This window comes from Palaemon carinicauda, chromosome 4 (assembly GCF_036898095.1).
Source record: "Palaemon carinicauda isolate YSFRI2023 chromosome 4, ASM3689809v2, whole genome shotgun sequence".
Lineage (NCBI taxonomy): Eukaryota > Metazoa > Arthropoda > Malacostraca > Decapoda > Palaemonidae > Palaemon > Palaemon carinicauda.
The window spans coordinates 28,896,052-28,918,185 of record NC_090728.1 but is presented as its reverse complement, the minus strand read 5'-3'; the positions used below and the strand labels follow the sequence as shown (position 1 = coordinate 28,918,185).

The following is a 22,134-nucleotide window of genomic DNA, read 5'->3' as shown; positions in this document are numbered from 1 at the left end:
ACAAAGACGAGAGAGCCCATTTACTTCTCGTCTGCGGAAGAGGTTTCTCGTAAGAAACCTTGGACCAAGGTCTCGCAGCTTATTAAGCGCAAGTCGGTCCCTTCCGCGCAAGTCCAACGGCCCAGGTGTAGCCACTGGGTCAGTTCGGACTCGCTGCAGTCTTCCGATGACTGCACACCTCCTAAGAGAGGCAAAGTGGTACCGCAACAGGCAGTAACACCGTCTCTTGCCGCACCTGCTGCTGTAGACCCTAAGTGGTCTTTGCTACAGTCTATGCAGACACAGTTAGCATCTTTTATGCAGGAACGCATTAGCATCTTTTATGCAGGAGTATCGTGCGGAGAAGGTTGACGCTGCACCCGTTAGCCTACAACCAACCACGGTTGTGCGTACAGTAGACGCTGACGCTACCTGCTCCCGCACTCCGCCTGTGAGAGTTCCACCTCCCATGCGCAGTGTACCCTGCCAGCCGCACGTTGACGTTCACAGACGCACGCTACCCTCCGTTGACGTTCGCGAGTTGCCACAACAACAGGAGGGTGGAGTTAAGTTGCTTTGTTTTGACACTGTGCGTCAACCTCCGCAACCCACTGTGGTTACCGCTACTCGCCCGCAGCAGACTAGTCAGTCAGGAGTAGAGGCTTTGCTTCCCCACACAGCTATGGTTGTTGCCAGCTCACAGACTGTCAAGCAGTTACATGACGTTGCCTTCTGGTCTGCTACTAATGCACCAGTGCTGTATGTCCTCACGCACCTGTTGTGGTTGACAGTTCAGTTTTTGACAGTTCACAGACTGTCAAGCAGTTACATAACGTTGCCTTCTGGTCTGTTGCTAATGCACCAGTGAGACCCTCACTGAGATACCTAGCTTTTCTCGGACAAGGTTCCTGTAGATGAGAAAGTGCTGTTCTCCCTCCTACTGATATTCCTTTGAGGACTCTGTCATTTGGAGAGGAGCCTTAAGCTGCTTAGCCTCCTATGGACTTTAATTAAATCATGATGATTTTTTAAGGATCTTCGTCCGGATCTTGTAACTGCTGCTCCTCGTTCGCCTCACGTCAGAACTTACACTAGGCCTAGCTACTTCGAAGCCGTTGTTGTTAAGCTAGTGCTCTCTCGCTCTCCTAGAGAGCGTTACGTTGGCTAGGCGACTGGTTTTTGCACCAGGAGGAGTTTTAGGGATACAGCCTGTGATTTCCCTTCTTTTAAACTGGCTTATAGAGCGAGAGTCTGATAGGACACGAGAGAAGTTCTCGGCTTGGGAGTTCATGCCTCTGCCCAGGTAGACTTCTCAATTCTGGTAGACTCGGCCTGGCGCCTAGCCAGGAGACGCTCCAGTTGTTTACAGGTCAACTTCTCAACTTTTGTCGAGCCTTTGAAGTTTTGCTGTACTATTATGCACACACAACAAGGCTTCCAGGGATGGTAAATGGTTCCGCCTCAGTCGCTAACCCCGTCTGTTGCCACACCTGCTCCCGTAGACCCTAAATGGGCTTTGCTGCAAGACATGCAGTCCAAGCTTGTGTCCTTGATAGAGGACTTAAATACGGAGAAGAACCTTCTGGCCAACAACCTTCCTACCGGTTGGTTGTGCGCCCTGTTGACGCTGAGGTATCCTACTCGCGTCTGCCAGTTGAGGTGGTTCCTCCACCGATGCGACCCAGTGTGGGTTGCCAGTCGCACGTTGACGTTAAGCGACGCTCGGAGGTGGTTGTTGACGTTCAGTGTGTCACTAGGAAGACGTTCAACAACCAGCAGAGGTGACTTGTTGTGACGCAGTGCGTCAACCTCAGCAACCCGGTAGGGTGTTGACTGCACAACCCAGACAGTCTAGACAGTTTCGGGTTGACGCTGTACTTCCTCGCGCACCCATGGTTGTTGACAGTTCACAGACTGTGCAGTAGTGCCATGATATTGCGTCCGGCTCCGTCACGCATCCACCAGTGCGACCGGATTCAGCGAGTCAGACGTTGCCCACTCCGTTGCCGTTTCCTCATCAGTTTCAGATGAGGAACCCTCTGATGAGGACGTTGCTGAACAAGACGATCAACCCCCAGCCCTGCTATCCATCCAGAAGATGCTGAAGAAAGAACGCTGCCCAGTCAGGCTGTGGATGAGTCTGGTAGGGACACTGTCATCCGTGGATCAATTTGTGTCACTAGGAAGACTACACCTCCGTCCTCTTCTATACCATCTAGCTTTTCACTGGAAAAAGGACAAGACGCTAGAAGCGGTCTCGATCCCGGTTTCCGGAAAGATAAAGTCTGGTCTGACTTGGTGAAAGGACTATATCAACCTTAGAGAGGGTCTTCCCCTGACTGTTCAGATCCCAACCACGTTCTCTTCTCGGACGCATCGGACGTAGGCTTGGGTGCGACATTAGACGGTAGGGAATGCTCGGGATTATGGAACTCGAGTCAAAGGACAATGCATTTCAACTGCAAGAAGCTACTGGCAGTACGTCTGACCTGGAAAAGCTTCAGGTCTCTCCTTCAAGGCAGAGTGGTGGAGGTGAACTCGGACAACACCACGGCTTTGGCGTACATCTCCAAGCAAGGAGGGACCTACTCTCTGACATGGTACGAGATCGCAAGGGACCTCCTCACCTGGTCAAAAGGTCTAGACATTTCACTAGTAACGAGGTTCATCCAAGGCAACTTGAATGTCATGGCAGATTGTCTCAGTCGGAAGGGACAAATAATTCCAACAGAATGGACCCTCCACAAGGATGTATGCAAGAGACTTTGGGCCACCTGGGGCCAGCCAACCATAGATCTCTTCGCAACCTCGATGACCAAGAGGCTCCCAATATTTTGCTCACCAATCCCGGACCCAGCAGCAGTTCATATAGATGCCTTTCTACTAGATTGGTCACATCTAGATCTATATGCATTCCCTCCGTTCAAGATTGTCAACAAGGTACTGCAGAAGTTCGCCTCTCACGAAGGGACAAGGTTGACGCTAGTTGCTTCCCTCTGGCCCGCGAGAGAATGGCTCACTGAGGTACTTCGATGGCTAGTAGACGTTCCCAGAACACTTCCCCTAAGGGTGGACCTTCTACGTCAGCCACGCGTAAAGAAGGTACACCAAGGCCTCCACGCTCTTCGTCTGACTGCCTTCAGACTATCGAAAGACTCTTGAGAGCTAGAGGCTTTTCGAAGGAGGCAACCAGAGCGATTGCTAGAGCAAGGAGAACATCCACCCTTAGAGTCTACCAATCGAAGTGGGAAATCTTCCGAAACTGGTACAAGTCAGTATCCGTATCCTCGACCAGTACCTCTGTAACTCAAATAGCTGACTTTCTCTTATATCTGAGGAAAGAACGATCTCTTTCAGCTCCCACTATCAAGGGTTACAGAAGCATGTTGACATCAGTCTTCCGTACACAGAGGCTTAGATCTTTCCAACAATAAAGATCTACAGGACCTCCTTAAGTCTTTTGAGACCACGAAGGAGCGTCATTTGGTTACACCTGGTTGGAATTTAGACGTGGTACTAAGATTCCTTATGTCAGACAGGTTCGAACCGCTACAATCAGCCTCCCTGAAAGATCTCACCTTTAAGACTCTTTTCCTGATATGCTTAGCCACAGCTAAAAGAGTCAGTGAGATTCATGCCTTCTGCAAGAACATCGGATTCTCATCCGAAACGGCTACATGTTCTACAACTTGGTTTTCTAGCCAAACACGAGCTGCCTTCTCGGCCTTGACCAATATCGTTCGATATTCCAAACTTATCGTATGGTTGGAAATGAACTAGAAAGAGTCTTATGTCCTGTAAGAGCTCTTAAGTTCTATCTAAACCTTTACGAGGCCCGTCTGAAGTTTTATGGTGTTCAGTTAAGAATCCATCTTTGCCTATATCAAAGAATGCTTTATCCTATTTTATCAGACTGTTAATACGAGAAGCTCATTCCCATCTGAATGAGGAAGACCAAGCTTTGCTGAAGGTAAGGACACACGAAGTTAGAGCTGTCGCAACTTCAGTGGCCTTTAAACAAAATAGATCTCTGCAAAGTATATTCGACGCAACCTATTGGAAAAGCAAATCAGTGTTCGCGTCTTTTTATCTTAAGAATGTCCAGTCTCTTTACGAGAACTGCTACACTCTGGGACCATTCGTAGCAACGAGTGCAGTAGTGGGCGAGGGCTCAACCACTACAATTCCCTAATTCCATAACCTTTTTTAATCTTTCTCTTGAAATGTTTTATTATTGTTTTTGGGTTGTCCGGAAGGCTAAGAAGCCTTTCGCATCCTACTTGATTTGGCGGGTGGTCAAAGTCATTTCTTGAGAAGCGCCTAGATTAGAGGTTTTGATGAGGTCCTTTAGTATGGGTTGCAACCCTTCATACTTCAGCTCCTAGGAGTCGCTCAGCATCCTATGAGGATCGCGAGGCTCAGTAAGGAAGACGTACTTAAAAGGCAGAGTAATTGTTCAAGTCGACTTCCTTACCAGGTACTTATTAATTTTATGTTTGTTATTTTGAATAACTGCTAAAATGAAATACAAAATACTTAGCTCTTAATGTTAACATATTATGCTGGTCTCTACCCACCCCCCTGGGTGTGAATCAGCTATATGATCACCGGCTAAGTTTAATATTGAAAAATGTTATTTTCATTAGTAAAATAAATTTTTGAATATACTTACCCGGTGATCATAGATTAAAGGACCCTCCCTTCCTCCCCAATAGAGACCCAGTGGGCCGAGGAGAAAATTGGTTCTGTGTTGACATGGAGTACTTGAGTACCTGCTCGACAGATGGCGCTGTTGATGTACACCCCCACCTGTATAGCGATCGCTGGCGTATTTTGTCCTTAGGTTTTTCTGTCGGGCAGCAGAGCTGACAGCTATATGATCACCGGGTAAGTATATTCAAAAATTTATTTTACTAATGAAAATAACATTTCAGGTGAAATGTAATTGCTGTAATTGTTATTATGATAGATTTTTTCTTTAGATTTGTTTTTTAAGTAAATTCATCTCTTATGAGTTTCCCCTTCCCACAGGATTGCTTTCTTGCAGCGCAGTGATCAGGCTACTTTCTTGAATTAGTTAAATTTGTTCACTTATTTACTGCTATGAGCTACCTAAAAAAAAAAATTTTGTTGGAACGGAATTGCCCTAGATCCAAGTCAGTGCATCTTGTAAGAAATATTAATGAATCTGGGCTTGTATGGCAAAAATATTTCAACCATACTTTTATTTGGGTACCAGCTATCTAGGTCCATTTACCAACAGTTTGTTAGGTGTTTTCAGTACTGTATTAAGAATGAATACCTTTGCGATTTCATTTTTTTGTTTATTATTTTCAGGTCAAATTGTACAGTCAGTAGTGATATACTTTGTCTTGGGAATCGTAGTTTCCAAAAGAGATTACCATGTAACTGGACATCGGGATATAAATGGTCAACAGCCTTACTTCTGTCTATCACTCTTGGAGGCTTTGGTGCTGACAGGTTAAGTATTCAAATGGTTTCTTTGTTTAAGTCTAGGGAAAACTGTTATTGAAACTCTCTTTGGTCTGTAATGTATGGCATGATTAGCTACTCTTGACACCCTTCCTGTTTTAACCTTTTTAGATTTGACTCTCGTTGACTTTAAATGTTCTAAGCAGTATTTTCCTTTAATAGCTGTATGTTATTTTTCATGTTTAATGTCATTTTTAGGGTTTGTATATGGTTCGGTCCCCAAGGACTTTCTTGTTAAAGGCTATAACTGGGAAATCAATGTGACACAGAAATACCAAAGAAATATTGTCTTCCCTTCTCCAGGGCCCATGTATCAATGGGAAAAGCATGGTCTTATTATTATAAGGAAGACCCACAGGTTCAGGATATATTAAGACCATTACAGCATCTTCAATGCTGAATCTGTCTGCTAACCTATGGCATTTCTTCTATGGGAAACAATGCTAACACTGGAGACACTTCTACTAGGGCTTTTTATTCTCACTGTTCTTAGGGAAAGTGTGAATGTAATAGAGTTATAGATATTTATTTTGATTTTTTTTTTGCATCTTGTTAACAGGGTATATGATGCTGTTACAGTTCCAGCTTTTATGGTAGCATGGGAAATGTTTAGGTTGAAGTTCTTTTGTCACCAAAATCAAATAGATCACATAGCCATTAATAAAGTGAGAAGTAGGACTCTGAGAAATGTAAGAAGCTATAGAAGTGCATATATTGGTAGTGATCACCAGCTCCTCATTGCCACACTGAAATTAAAACTGAAAACACCCAACAGACATATAGATATCATACCCAGGTTTGATACAATTAAACTTCTAGAAGATGATCACAGAGAAACTTTCGCAATTGAATGTAAGAATCAATATGATGAAGAGCAGACAATTAATTTAAGAATCGTGTGATATTAAGAACATATATCAGTGAGCTGGTAGTGAAGTTTTGGGACATGCAGTTTCAAGGAGAAAATCATGGATATTATTATTATTATTATTATTATTATTATTATTATTATTATTATGCCCCCTGTGGCCGCGGGGCATAAAAACAATTAGAATAGCGCCAACGTATCCTTGTGTGTCGTAAGAGGCGACTAAAAGGGACGGGACGAGGGGGCTGGGAACCCCCTCTCCTGTATTATAATCCTGTGAGACATCAAAGAAGTGGAGCTGGGGGGAGAGTGACTGCTCCCTGCACTTTAGTTTTGGGTTGTTTGAATGTGCGTGGATGTAGTACGATAGAGAGTAAAAGATGTGAGATTGGAAGTATGTTTAGGAATAGAAGGATGGATACATTGGCTTTGTGTGAGACAAAGATAAAAGGGAAAGGTGAAGTGATGTTTGGTGAAATGTCTGGTAGAGTGTCTGATATTGAAAGGGGAAGAGCAAGAGGTGTGGCTTTATTGCTGAGTGAATTGATAACAGGTAAAGTAGTGGAATGGAAGGAGATATCATCTTGGTTAATGTTGGTAAGGGTTAGGTTGGGAAGTGAATGTTGGGCTTTCGTCAGTGCGTATGGGCCAGGTTGTGAGAAAAGTGAAGAAGAGTGGAATGAGTTTTGGAATGAATTAACTAGGTGTGTAGATGGACTGGGTTGAAGGAATTATGTAGTTGTCATGGGTGACTTAAATGCTAGAGTGGGGGCTGGAGAGGTAGGTGTCATTGGGAAGTATGGCGTACCAGGTGAAAATGAGAGTGGTGAGAGACTGGTAGATATGTGTGTTGAGCAAGAGATGGTGATAAGTTCTAGCTTTTTCAAAAAGAAAGATAAAAACAAGTATACAGAGGTAAGAGTGGCAAATGGAAGAGTGGTAGAAAGGGCGTTAATGGATTATGTGTTGATAACTAAAAGAATGTTTGGCAGATTGAAAGACGTGCTCGTGTTTAGGGGTATAGCTAACGGTATGTCTGATAATTTTTTGGTGGAAGCAAAATTAGTTGTAGCATAAGTGTGGGATAATAGAGTAGGTGGATGTAAAAGGGAGCTAGTGAGGGTTGAAGAGCTAATAAAACCGGGGGTAAAAAGTAAATATCAAGAAAGGTTGAAAATGGCACATGACGAAGTGAAAGTAAGAGAAACGGGTAATTTAGAGGAGGAGTGGAAGTTAGTAAAAGAAAATTTTGTAGGGATTGCAAGTGATGTGTGTGGCAAGAAGTTTGTTAGAGGCGGCATGAGGAAAGGCAGTGAATGGTGGAATGAAGGAGTGAAGGTAAAAGTGGAAGAGAAAAAGAGGGTTTTTGAAGAATGGCTGCAGAGTAATAGTGTAGAGAAGTATGAAAGATATAGAGAGAAAAATGTGGAAGTAAAGCGCAAGGTAAGTGAGGCAAAGAGGGCAGCTGAACAGAGATGGGGTCAGGGATTGGGTCATTCATATGAAGAGAATAAGAAGAAGTTTTGGAAAGAAGTGAAGAGTGTAAGGAGGCTGGTTCAAGAATTGAAGAGACAGTGAAAGATGGAAATGGAAGGTTGTTAAAAGGAGAGGAGGCAAGGAAAGGGTGGGCGGAATACTTTTGAAAGTTTACTGAATGTTGAGGATGATAGGAAGGCAGATATAATTGCTGTTGCAGGTGTTGAGGTGCTGGCAATGGGAGATGAGAATGAGAGAGAGATTACATGAGAGGAAGTGGGGCGAGCACTAGATGAAACGATAGTAGGGAAAGCATCTGGTATGGATGGTGTGAGAGCTGAGATGTTGAAGGAAGGGGGTGTGACTGTCCTTGAATGTTTAGTGAGATTGTTTAATATGTGTTTTGTGTTGTCAATGGTACCAGTAGATTGGGTTTGTGCGTGTATTGTACCACTATACAAGGGTAAGGGAGATGTGGATGCGTGTTGTAATTCCAGGGGTATTAGTTTGTTGAGTGTGGTGGGAGAAGTGTATGGTAGAGTACTGATTAATAGGATTAAGGATAAAACAGAGAATGCAATCTTAGAAGTACTGTACAAGGTGGTTTTAGAAGAGGTAGTGGTTGTATGAATCAGATTTTTACAGTTAAGCAGATATGCGAGAAATATTTAGCAAAAGGTAAGGAGGTGTATGTTGAGTTTATGGATCTGGAGAAAGCGTATGATAGAGTTGATAGGGAAGTAATGTGGAATGTGATGAGGTTATATGGAGTTGGTGGAAGATTGTTACAAGCAGTGAAAAGTTTCTACAAAGGTAGTAAAGCATGTGTTAGGATAGGAAATGAAGTGAGCGATTGGTTTCCGGTGGGAGTGGGGCTGAGACAGGGATGTGTGATGTCGTCGTGGTTGTTTAACTTGTATGTTGATGGAGTGGTGAGAGAGGTGAATGCTCGAGTGCTAGGACGAGTATTGAAACTGGTAGATGAGAATGACCATGAATGGGAGGTAAATCAGTTGTTGTTTGCGGATGATACTGTACTGGTTGCAGACGTGGAAGAGAAGCTTGGTCGATTAGTGACAGAATTTGGAAGGGTGTGTGAGAGAAGGAAGTTGAGAGTTAATGTGGGTAAGAGTAAGGTTATGAAATGTACGAGAAGGGAGGATAGTGCGAGGTTGATTGTCATGTTGAATGGAGAGTTACTTGAGGAGGTGGATCAGTTTAAGGTCTTGGGGTCTGTTGTTGCAGCAAATGGTGGAATGGAAGCAGATGTACGTCAGAGAGTGAATGAAGGATGCAAAGTGTTGGGGGCAGTTAAGGGAGTAGTAAAAATTAGAGGGTTGGGTATGAATGTAAAGAGAGTTCTGTATGAGAAAATGATTGTACCAGCTGTGATGTATGGATCGGAGTTGTGGGGAATGAAAGTGGAAGGAGGGACAGAAATTGAATGTTTGAGATGAAATGTCTAAGGAGTATGGCTGGTGTATCTCGAGTAGATAGGGTTAGGAACGAAGTAGTGAGGGAGAGAACGGGTGTAAGAAATGAGTTAGCAGCTAGAGTGGATATGAATGTGTTGAGGTGGTTTGGCCATGTTGAGAGAATGGAAAATAGCTGTCTGCCAAAGAAGGGGATGAATGCAAGAGATGATGGGAGAAGTACAAGAGGAAAGCCAAGGTTTGGGTGGATGGATGGAGTGAAGGAAGCTCTGGGAGATAGGAGGAGAGATGTGAGAGAGGCAAGAGAGCGTGCTAGAAATAGGAATGAATGGCGAGTGATTGTGACGCAGTTCCGGTAGGCTCTGCTGCTTCCTCCAGTGCCTTGGAAGACCGCGGAGGCAGCAGCAGTAGGGGATTCAGCATTATGAAGCTTCATCTGTGGTGGATAATGTGGGAGGGTGGGCTGTGGCACCCCTAGCAGTACCAGCCGAACTCGGTTGAGTCCTTTGTCAGGTTGGGAGGAACATAGAGAGGAGAGGTCCCCTTTTCTGTTTTATTTGTTTGATGTTGGTGACCCCCCAAAATTGAGGGAAGTGCCTTTGTATATGTATATATGTATGTATGTATGTATTATTATTATTATTATTATTATTGTTATTGTTGTTGTTATTATTATTATTACTTGCTAAGCTACAACCCTAGCTTGAAAAGCAGGATGCTATAAGCGCAAAGGCTCCAACAAGGAAAATAGCCCAGTGTGGAAAGGAAATAAGGAAATAAATAAACTACAAGAGAAGTAATTAACAACATAAGAGTACCCTTATACTAATAATGTAAGCCTATCAAAGTTAATTGAATGTGCAATTTGATTGGTGCAGTCTATAAATGGGTCAGTAACAGGACTAGTGTGGATATTGTGAAATTTAGCAGGTTTCTATTTTTTTATAAGAATCAGTCCTCAAAAGAGGATCTTATCTCCTTTTCATGTTATTCAGAGCTAGCATGTTTTTAAGAGTACTGTACTTGTTTCATCAGTAAAAGCACTAATTTGACAAGAAGATCCTTATGAGGCTTAATTATCCTTGGCTAAACTCTTCTCCTAGAGTAAATTGTCCTTTATAGCTATTAAGGGGTTTTAGTTCCATGCTTCATGCTGTTTTCAAACATTTAGGGTAGTATTTATCTGTTGCTAGTATTATTGCAGATGTGTTTTGGTCCTTTGTTATTTAACCCTTTTACCCCAAAGCTATTTGGAATTTTCCAACCCTTAACCCCCAGGCGTTTTTTTTTTCAAGCACATTTTGCAATATATATTTTTTTTTTTATTGCGCTAACAGCCGTAATTTTCATCATAGAGAGATCAGGTTGGTCTCATTATTTTGGAAAATGTCTGAAGTTTCTCATAAAGTTAAAAATATGCAAAAAAAAATGTAAATAGCAGTTTTTTGCAAGTACGTACCGGTACGTCCATGGGGGTAAAGGGATGAGTTTTGTGGAACGTACCAGTACGTCCATTGGGGGTAAAAGGGTAACCCAGTAGTCAAAGGAAATTTTTGGAATCTAAATACTGTATAGTATTACATTTTTTTGAAAAGGTTCATATTAAAAACCTTTGGAAAACTTAATGTTAGAGATCGTAATGCTAAAACTTTTCTTTTGGTATTATCATCATCTGAACAATGTACTGCAAGCTCTTTCTAGTAAGTTGAGTTTTATCAAACATAAGAGGATCTTATCGATTTTGCATGCTTTCAGAGCTAAGAATTATTTGTAGACTAAAGGCTTACCATAAATTTTCAAATTCTATATTTGGAAAAGGAAGTTATGATTACATCCGAGAATAGACTTCTTGGTCAGGTGAGGGCTATTAAGTATTATTTGGCCAAAACTCTGAGCATTAGTGGTAATGTTCCTTATTTATGTTGTGGGGTTCGGTTGTCAAAATGCTATCTCTTGGCAAAAATTGGTAATGCCCACATTAGGTTGCAGCCTACTCAGAGAAGAGACTTGAAGGTCAGAGTGTATGATATTAGAAGTGCAGCTACATTGCTGAAAATTTGTAAGAAACTTTCTTTGGAAAAAGTTTTAGCTACAGCTTAGGGCGTACCAATCAGCATTCACTAACTTCATCTTGAAGATCATGGTTCTCTTATCAAGATTACTGAGGTTTAGGAGACTTAGTACCTACTGACAACTTAGTTTAATGAAAGTTAGGTTTCCTTTAGTTTTCTTAGTGGATGAATTTGGATACTCTTATGGATATTTAGCAACACAGTCTGGAATATTAAGTTATAACTAGTTGTAATGGTTTTATACTGAGACACTAGACTTTAGTGGTGAATCAGGTGTATATACAGTATTGAGTTTTGTTCCGGCACTAAATACAAACCCTTTTGATATTTATAGGAATTATACTTTCGGCGAAGCTGGAAAACTAGCCATAAGACTTTGAAGCGAGGTATATAATTAGCTTCCCGCTAGTTAGCGAGGTGGTAGGGGGTTAGCCCACTACCCTGCTCACTCACACACTAGTGTTGTCTCGTCACTTTATGCTTTTGGCTCGGTGCAGAATGGACATTACTGCTCTTCGCATTTCCAACTATTTTTGACTTGCCATTTTTCTTAATTATTTTTTTGCTTTTTCTTTACAGGTGTACTTGTTTCTCCTTACTATCCATCATGCAGACCTGTCCGGGACCTGAAGGACGCATCTGCGGTACCTTCATGTCTTCCTCAGAGACCGACCCCCATTCGTTTGTCCAGCCTGCCGAAGATGGCGTTGTGATCAGGATAACACCTGCGATGAATGCCGAGAGTGTTCTTCCTCCCAGTGGGAGAGAGTTGGGCTCCAGTGCTAGAAGAAGTCCAAGAGAGAGTCTTCGTCAAAGGGGTGTTTCTTAAAGTCAAAGAAGACTTGGACTTCTCCCTTGATCTCTTCCCGAAGCTACTGCTCGATCTGTCTATTCTGGGGAACGGTCAAACAGGAGTGTAGACCAGTTAACACCAGGTCAACCTCCGAGTTCAAGGTACAGTGTTGCTTCCCCTAGAGAAGCAGCTTTTCCCCTTTCCCCAGGGGGATCCTTTTCTATTTCTGATGTTTATCAGATCTGGCCTTCTTTGAGTGTGTCCAATCCCTCTTCGAAGGAGACATTGATGGAGCTTCTTCAGCTGGGTGCTGAGAGGAAAAGGACTCCAGCCTCCTTGGAGGTCGAAGCCTTTTTGCCAATTAGTGTTGATTTTTGCGTCCTTTGAGTGTCTGCCTCCTTTGCCGTGAGCATTGTTGTTCCTCCGCCGTCACCTGCTGCTGCTAAAGACTGTGCTCTTCTATTTGCTGAGTCTTCTCAGTCTTTAGGGGGAAACAAAGTCTAAAGCACTCTTCTCCTACTGGTGTTCACCTCTCTCGTCTGCGAATGAGGTCCTCCCCTGATTCCCTTCTGCAGAGACCTTTCAGACGTCGCCCTGCCTCTCCGCAGGCGTCCAGCCTTTTAGAACTTGTCTCCCCCCTGCCAAGGATTCTCGTCTCTGCCGATGTTCTCCACCTCCTCACCAGCATACTGTTAACGACAGGATTGCTACTCCTCGTCAAGGGAACATAGCCCTCTTCGCCATTTTAGAAGTTCTCCTTAGCCCTTGGTCCGTAGAATCTACCCCGACGATCCTAGAGACCAGCGATCTTCTAGACACTCTCCTGTTCATGATCGCCACTCGCCATCACGTGATTGGCACTCTTCTGTTCGTGATCGCCACTCCTCTGCTTGTGATGATTACTCCCTTACTTGTGGTCGTCACTTTACAGCTACTTGTCATCTCGTGACCTTCATTTGTCACCTCGTGACTCGTGTCACTCCTGCTTGTCATCGCTACTTGGCAACTTCTCATCATTCTCCATCTAATAGGCATTCGTCAGCTTCTCGTCGTTGACCAGCTCCCCATCGTTCGCCAGCTCGTGATTGTCACTCACCATCTCGTGATCGTCATTCTCTTCCTAGTGACTGTTACTTTACAGGTCGTGATCGTCATGTGCCAGCTTGTGATCGTCACTCGTCAGCTCGTGATGGTCACTTACCAACGTCTGATCCTTTCTCACCAGTTAGTGATCGTCACTCGCCATATCGCGATCACCGTCTTTCTTCCAGGGTCTACTCACCGCGCTGTCCAGCTCATGAGCCTGCTCGTCAGCCTCAAGGCTCACTAGACCCAGGCCTCCTATTCCGGTCCTTCCAAGCCAACATAGGGATATCTAGTACCTTTTCCTACTACCCGGCAGGAATCTTCAAAGGCTCAGACAGTTTCCTTTCTTACTCGCTCTTCCAAGCCAGAGCGAAATGCCATGCTGGTGCCCATCGCAGATAAGAAACGTTACTTTATTTCTTTTCAGATTCCAAGGCGACAGTCTCCGAAGAGGTGATCTCCATTCCCTTCCCTTCCTAGTGAGATCCTGTCCTTCTGAGGTCAGGAAAACAGCCATCATGGTTCGACACCTTGGTGAAGGCAGTTTGTCGAGTGGTCTCAGACGTGGCCACTCCAACATTGGACCAGATTTCGGTAAATACGCCAAGGATCCTGTTTGAGAAATTGGTGTCCAATTCATCCACTCCTCTATCTGTCCCCAGATGCAAAGCATTCTCCTCAGCCTTTCTTCCGTCTGGCCTTAGACGCAAAGCATCAGGCTCGAGCCCCATCCAAGGCTTCAACACCGAAGATGTTTTTCTCACCCATCAAGAAGGTAAGATGAGCAACTAAAAGGGTGGCTCCTTTCCAACAATACCTCTCACAGGTACAGTTGACGCTGGTGCTTCTGACCAAGCAGAAGAGGAGAATGAAGAACCAGACACCTCCGGGTAACACCTTCCATCCTTGTACAAGCCGAGGTTCGAGATCTCCAAAGTGTCCTTGTTTCACCCATCACCAATAGAGGTTGTCCCTCTGGAGCTTAGCCCTGTCTCTAAGGAGACAGAGCACTCGGAAGCAGTCCCTTCGGCAAGAGGTCAGCCCTCTTCTAGGTGGGGGGAGTCTTCCAGATCATTGCCTCTGGAGGAATTCCTTCCACCCGAAAGGATCTTCAAAGGCTCAGACAGCTTCCTCTTTTACTCGTTCTTCCAGGCCAGAGCGAGAGGCCATACTGATGCCCATCACAGGTAAGAGACCTTACTAACCTTCTTTTCAGATTCCAAGGTGACAGTCTTCTAAGAGGTGATCTCCATTCCCTTGCCTCCCTATCAAGACCCTGTCCTTCTGATGTCATGGAAACCGCCGTCCTTCCGAGGTCAGGAAAGCAGCCATCATGGTTCGACGCCTTGGTGAAGGCAGTTTGTTGAACAGTCTCAAACGTGGCCCCTCTATCATCGGACCAGATTGCGATAAGTACGCTAAGGATCCCGTTTGAGAAATCGGTGTCCAGGTCATTCACTCCTCCATCTGACCCCAGATATAAAGCATCCTGCTCAGCCTTTCCTCCGTCTGACTTTAGACGCAAAGCATCCGGCTTAGCCCCTTCCAAGGCTCCATCCCCGAAGATGTTCCTCTCGCCCATCAAGAGGGTGAGATGAGCAACAAAAGGCGGTGCTCTGTTCCAACAAGACCTCTCATAGGTACAGTTGATGCTGGTGCTTATGGCTAAGCAGAAAAGGAGAATGAGACCAGACTCCTCTGGGTAACACCTTCCATCCTCGTACAAGCCGAGGTTCGAGATCTCCCGCCGCCCGTTTAGATACAGTGGTACCTCTACATACGATCTTAATTCGTTCCAGAAACTGCTTCGTATGTTAAAGCAATCTTATGTTGGAGCAAATATTCCCATAAGAATACACTTTAATTTGTATAATTCGTTCCACACCCCAAAAACCTATATTAACTCCTTAATAAATTACTACGTATAATTACACATAACAATAACATAACTGCATAAAATGAAAGAAGCATGTAAAAAATATAATTATATTATAAAGAAATAATAAATAAAAAATGTGTTTTATTGTCACTTTACCTTAGAGACAGGCCAACGCAGGTGTAGGATTTGCTACGCCAGGAGGAGATGGACGATCGGCGAGAAGGTAGACATGGTGTTAACATGTTCTTTAAATAATTACTCTCTCTCTCTCTCTCTCTCTCTCTCTCTCTCTCTCTCTCTCTCTCTCTCTCTCTCTCTCTCTCTCTCTCTCTCTCTCTCTCTCTTTTGTTCTTCTTCACTGTTAGTGTTAGAGACATCTATTATTTTTTTCTGAGAGAGAGAGAGAGAGAGAGAAAGATTAAACAAAAATGTGTTGTGTACTTATGATTTTTAACAGTGTCAACGAGTTGAAAGACAATTAAATGTAACCAAAAAACAATATCAGCGAATCTGAATTCCTTTATTAACTAAAACAAATATTGATACAAACACACTCGTGTGCGTATGCGCAAACACACACACACACGCAGGAGGAGACACGATCGGCGAGGAGGTAGAGATGGTGACTGCGATAACGTACCGTAACTTACACTACGGAAACTTTAATCTAACTTAGCTTATTTATTTTTTTTTATTTTTATATTTCATATTATTTATATTTTTTTTCTTTTGATTTTTAATTTTCATCACTTTCAGTGACGAGTTACGATACGTTATCGCAATCACCATCTCTACCTCCTCCCTTACCGTCTGTCTCTTACTGCGTAGCAATTCTTGCACCTGTGTGTGTGTTTGTGCATACGCACACGAGTTTGTTTGTATCAATATTTGTTTTAGTTAATAAAAGAATTCATATTAGCTGTTATTACTTTCTTAGTTACATTTAATTGTTTTACAACTCGTTGACGCTGTTAAAAATCATATGTACTGTAAAAACATTTTTGTTTAATCTCTCTCTCTCTCTCTCTCTCTCGGAAAAAAATAATAGACGTCTCTAACACTATAACAGCGAAGAAGAACAAGAGAGAGAGAGAGAGAGAGAGAGAGAGAGAGAGAGAGAGAGAGAGAGAGAGATTTTATTTAAAGAACATGTTAATGCTATGTTTAGAGAGAAACAGAAAAAGAGAAAAGATTTTTTTAAAAGAGCTTGTTAATGCTATCTTGGTTATCTTTGCTTCACTTTTTTCTTTCTTTCTGTTCATCACGCTGGCCCTTCTCACAAATGATCGTTGCCAACAATCTCTTTGTCCTTTATCCCTATCAACAAAAGGCATTCTATCTCTTCCAGGATATTGCTATGATGTCTTGTAATAATGGTGATCCCCTTCGATGGTTTATCTGCTTTAATGGCTGCCTTCTGCTTGATGATCGTCAAGATCATAGACCTATTCCGGCCATATTGTTTAGCCATATCACTCACATGCACACTGCTCTCATGTTTTTCTATAATTTCTTGCTTCAATTCTAATGAAAGAATTGCCTTCTTCCTTTTCTCACCACTACCTGTACTGAAACTTAGCTTCTTAGGCACCATGATTATAGATATAGTTTTGCCTATTCTTTACAGATTCTCCTCTGTCCTCATACACCTGACAACACTTGAGATTTCCAAGGAATTCTTCTTCTCCCAAGGGGTTAACTACTGCACTGTAATTGTTCAGAGGCTATATTCCTCTTGGTAAGGGTAGAAGAGGCTCTTTACCTATGGTAAGCAGCTCTTCTAGGAGAAGAACACTCCAGAATCAAACCATTGTTCTCTAGTCTTGGGTAGTGCCATAGCCTCTGTACCATGGTCTTCCACTGTCTTGGGTTAGCGTTCTCTTGCTTGAGGGTACACTCGGGCACACTGTTTTATCTAGTTTCTCTTCCTCTTGTTTTGTTAAAGTTTTTATAGTTTATATAGGAAATACTTATTTAAATGTTTTTACAGTTCTTAAAATATTTTATTTTATTTTTTATTTGTTTCCTTTCCTCACTGGGCTGTTTTCCCTGTTGGGGCCCCTGGGGTTATAGCATCCTGTTTTTCCAACTAGGGTTGTAGCTTAACATTTAATGATAGCATTTGATGATAATAATAGCAATAATAGTAATAATAATAATAGTGATAAAGTGTCCGTGTTTCACCCATCACCAATCGAGGTTGTCCCTCTGGAGCTTCGCCCTGTCTCTAAGGGGACGGAGCACTAAGCAGCAGTCCCTTCGTCAAGAGGTCAGTCCTCTTCTGGGCGGTGGAAGTCTTCGAGATCATTGCTTCTGGAGGAATTCCTTCTGTTTCAGCGAGAAACGAAGGACTCTAAGATGGTGCCTAGGAACAACTCAACCAAGCACGATCTCTTCAAAATAGGTCACAAGGCACCTCCCCATTACTGACTAGGACATCAGCAAGCGACGCTCCCATAGCCTCCTATAGGTGAGAGCTCATGAATGGATGATGATATCGATCATGATGATGACTATCTCCCTAGGGCTGCTAGTCCTAAATATGCAAAGGCAGAACTAAAGGAGTTTTAGTACTCTCTCTGACAAGTCTTGGCCTGCTTGAGGGCCATCAATGGGTTAGCTGACCATATGATGGCCCCTCAAGAGGACAAGAACACTGTACTTGACCACGGTTATGGCACACATCGACCTCCCAAGGCCAGCGCATCTTTGTCCTTGTCTCAGGGGTTGAAGGGTGTCTGGAAGAGGGCGTTCGCCCACATTGGCGACTCTAGTTCCCTCCGCTCAGGCTCGTCCTCCAATCTTCTACTGCCACCGTTCATGCAGTAGAGGAGATACTACGAGGTCTTGGACGAGCCATTTGGCCTCTCGATCCATCTGTAGAGGCACTGTTTAGAGGAGTCTCCTTTGAGAGGTTATCTGAGCTCTCAGTCTCCTCTGCATCTGAGGTCCTGAACATAGAGAAAGTAGCAAAGTATGCCATGCAGGCTACTTCGTGACAGGATCTGTGGTTAGGATCCCTCATACACCTCGTTAGAACCAAAGATTGGCCTAAGGAATCTATGAGGAAGTCGATGGAAACCTTCCTTTTGTCGGGTAACCGTACAATCAAGTTTCTCGCGTACCAGGTAGTCAGCCTGTGGGCAAATACCATTCTCAGGCGTAGGAACTCGGTAATTGAAGGTTCCACAGGCAGAGGTGAATAGACTCAGAAGCTCCACTCTTGATGGCTCCTCCCTTTTCAGTACGGAAGAGGTTGAGCGGGCAGCAGAGCGCTGGAGGAAGTCCAACCAGGACTCCCTTCTCATAGATCCTTGACATCTCGGGCCTACCGCGTCTAAGGTGTCTTAAGAAGCCCTTTCCTGCCAAGGATCAAAAGGGTTCTATGTCCTCTTGTGGAGAAAGCGTGGCCGAGGCCTCTTCCGCTAGGACGGGCAATCCTCCCACTTGTCCACCAGTGGGGGGATGCCTGAAATGCCACTGGCAGAGGTGGTTGCATCACAGGGCCAAACCCTGGACAGTCTCTGTGATTCCTTCAGGGTATCGTGTCCGGTTCATTCAATCTCTCTCACTCCATTGACTCGGAATCCAGTTCCATCAAGCTTTTATGGGAAGGGATCCGCAAAAGAGCAGGCCCTACGGGCCAGAGTCCATACCTTGCGGGAGAAGGGCGCTCTTCAAAGGGTCCCCGATGGATTCCCAGGCTTCTTCAGTCGACTCTTTCTTGTGAAAAGGCGTCTGGAGACTGGAGACACTGAACAAGTAAGTTTGTTCTACAAACGGCAGACACGGTCAGACAAGCGTTAAGATCACAAGACTTCATGTGCACACACAAAGAATACCATCTCTACTTGGATTCGCATGGTCATAGACCTTGCATTGAATCCCGATCCTCCTCCAACTCGATAACCCAGAGCTCGTGACATTAGGGGCATTAGTATGTCCCTAGCTTTCAAGAATTACTCGGTGATGCAGGTACCACAAACAGCCATGTGGAAGCGTCAAACGTCCTTCACCGCCCACTACCTGCAAGATGTGACCCACAGGAACATTGATATGTTCTCCATTGATCCTGTGGTGGCTGCACAACAAGTGAATGTGAAGAATGACTGGCTCTTTTCTTTCTTTCATCATCCCCTCTCTTGGGGAGCAGCATCCAGGGTCCTTTGCAAGCTGGCCTCATCTATCTGCAAGTAAAACCATTTCCCTTGTGTAACCTAGTATAGAAATAATACTTGTTACATCTTAATACCTCCTGGTGTGGAGGAATTGGGTAACATCTATTGTTGATTCTAAAGATTCCTGTTTCTGAGAACTCTTACCTAGACAAGTCACATTGCTAGTATCACAAGCACACACATTGCTCAGGTTGCTAACTATGTGTTGCATGGACCTTAGCCAGGTATCAGATTTTTTCTCCTTGTTATGTGCGGAGCACGTACGGGAAAAACAAAAGGTCAAAAGCCAAGCAAGTTGGTTCAGACTTACACCCTCCTAAGGGGTGAGTCAATCCCTATGAATAGCAAAAGGGTTTGTATTTAGTGTCAGAACAAATAACAAATTTGGAAGTATTTTTCCTAATGATACAAACCTGTAGCTATTTGTACAAATTGGCCCGGCATCACCTCTCCCCCTGAGAAATTCTGCCTGCAATCAAAAGTGATGAGACAACACTAGTGTGTGAGTAAGGCACTACCCCCCTACCCCACCCCTCTAACTAGCAGGCTAGTCTTCCAGCTTTGCTGAAAGTATAATCCCTAGTAGATAGTTACAGGTTTGTATCGTTAGGAAGTTGCCATTAGTCTCAAGGAAAAGTGGGAAATTTTTATTTTGGGGGGATAACATTGCTGTTGAGTTGTCTTCAGGGACAATCCAGTAATATCAGGCGAGTATAGAAATATTTTTTAAGACCTTTTTTAATTTTTTCCAAAATAAATCAAAACAATCTCCACAAAAATTCCAAAATAAAACAAGGTGCTGAAAAGAACAAATAACGACTTTTTCATAATGCAATAACAAATATACATGAATATTTTGGTAGTAATTAGTGTAGTATTACCACAGAAAAATGAGAATATTGTAAGAGTTGTAAAATTTGTTTAGAATTTTTATCAATAAAAAGAAATAGAGTGGTGGGAAATTTGGGTATGATTGCCATATTGTATTCGAATATACTGGACAGTATATTTTAGATTTTTTTATCCAATGAAATCTTAGTTCATGACATCTGTCTCTTTAAAGAAAATTCTTTTCCATTGTCACTTATTCAATTTTGTGTTTCAGATTTTACCTCGGGCACTGGCAAGAAGGCATTGGAAAATTGTTTAGCTTTGGTGGTCTTGGTGTGTGGACAATTATGGATGTGATATTGATTGCTATTAGATATTTGGGACCAGCAGATGGGTCTCTGTATATATAAAATTAAGGTATGGCAAAATAAATGTAAATTTTAAACATTTTTGGTTTTTCCACAATTATTTATGAGTATAATAAAATGTCTAACTATTACAATAATATGAAAAGGTTTGACCATTAAGTGATAAAATTGATAATATATCTTCATAAGATGTACAGAGCTATAGTTTTAGTCAAGAAAACCCTGACTTGTGTGGTACATTTTAGATGGTACTAATGTAAGCATAAGGTTTAGAGACTGAAAGGAAAAATGCAAGAAAAATGTACAGCAATACCACTTTTATTAAAAGCAACTAAACCACTTATTGCAGTGGCTCAAAACAAGGTGAGGCTAATTAGTCAAAAACATGTATGCATGCAGATTGTGACCTGTAAAAGTTTATCTTCTACCACATACAGCTATATAAACTGTAACAGTTTTCCATAGAATAAGTTCCACCGTAGTCAAAGTAGATGACTTACAATCACAAAGGAAAAAGTGGTGTATATAAGTATATTGTACTCTCTACAGTATACATCATTTCTCCACACCCATACCTGCTTTTATTACCCAATGGACACAATATACAGGTTGATTGCAAGATTGTAGAAATAAAATATAGTCTTTAATTACAATATTATTTTTATGACCTTCCCCTGATATTCATATTGCTTCTTCTCTAGAAGTTTGGTTTATCAACATTTACTGCCAAATTTAAAAACAATTTCCTATTGTTCCATTACTAAATACAAACCCTTTTGTTCTATATAGGGAATATACTTTCGGCAAAGCTGGAAGACTAGCCATAAGACTTTTAGCGAGGGGGTGGTACTGACCACCCTGTTCTCGCATAAATCTGTGTTCTATCGTCACTTTTGCTTTTGGCTGGGTTGAGAGAGGACAGTGTCTCTCTCTACCCTTAACCTTTGACTGGCTATTTTATTAATCTTTTTCTCTTTTCAGTTGTGACTGTTACTGTTGGGGTTTGGCATGCAAACCTGCCCAGGATTTGAAATGCGCCATTGCAGCACCTTCATGTCCGCGGTCGAGACCGACCCTCACTCCTTGCGCCTTGCCTGCAGGGGGCTTTGTTGTAGAGATTTGGGAGACGGCGCAAGAAGTCTAGTCTAAGAGGGATTTGTCACCTTTGGGATCATCCTCAAAGGTGTAGAAACCTTGACATCCTTCTTCATCGTGTCAATTTTTCAACGCAACTTCTGCTTGCTTGGTCTCCCCAGGGGAAAGATCGAGTAGGAGTGGAAGCCTTTTGACCCCCCAGACAACTCTTAGGATTAGAGGATGTCGCCACTGGGCCAAAGGGGAGATCTTCTCCGTTGATGATGTCATGCATCTTTGGCCTTCCTGAGGGATTGCTGGTCCCCTGTCTAAGGAAGGTCTCCTGGAGTTGATTCATTGAGGACACATAGAGGAAGTGCCCACTGGCTTCTTCAGAGGTTGACTTCGTTCTTCCTCCCGGAGACTAAAGGTATTACGCCGGCAGAGTCTCTAGTGTCCTGACCTGGTTCTGTCTCTTTTCCAACTTAGTCACTTTTTGCACAAGCGGCCTAGGCACTTTAGCAAGGTTAGGTTCAGACTAGCACTCCTTGAAGTGCTCATTCAGGAAGGGTAAATGCGACTGACCCAGAGCTTGACCCCGGTC

General features: G+C 43.2%; 1 protein-coding gene across 1 annotated transcript in view; it reads left to right on the top strand.

Annotated features, from left to right (window-relative positions):
* amx (almondex) overlaps nucleotides 1–20,533 on the top strand; it is a 32,409-nt gene extending 11,876 nt beyond the window's left edge. The window contains exons 2-3 of the mRNA XM_068372106.1: nucleotides 5,317–5,460; nucleotides 20,363–20,533. Coding sequence (XP_068228207.1) covers nucleotides 5,317–5,460; nucleotides 20,363–20,498 — 280 coding nt within the window. The 3' untranslated portion in view covers nucleotides 20,499–20,533. The remainder of the gene's footprint in view (nucleotides 1–5,316; nucleotides 5,461–20,362) is intronic.
* The last annotated feature ends 1,601 nt before the right edge of the window (nucleotides 20,534–22,134 follow it).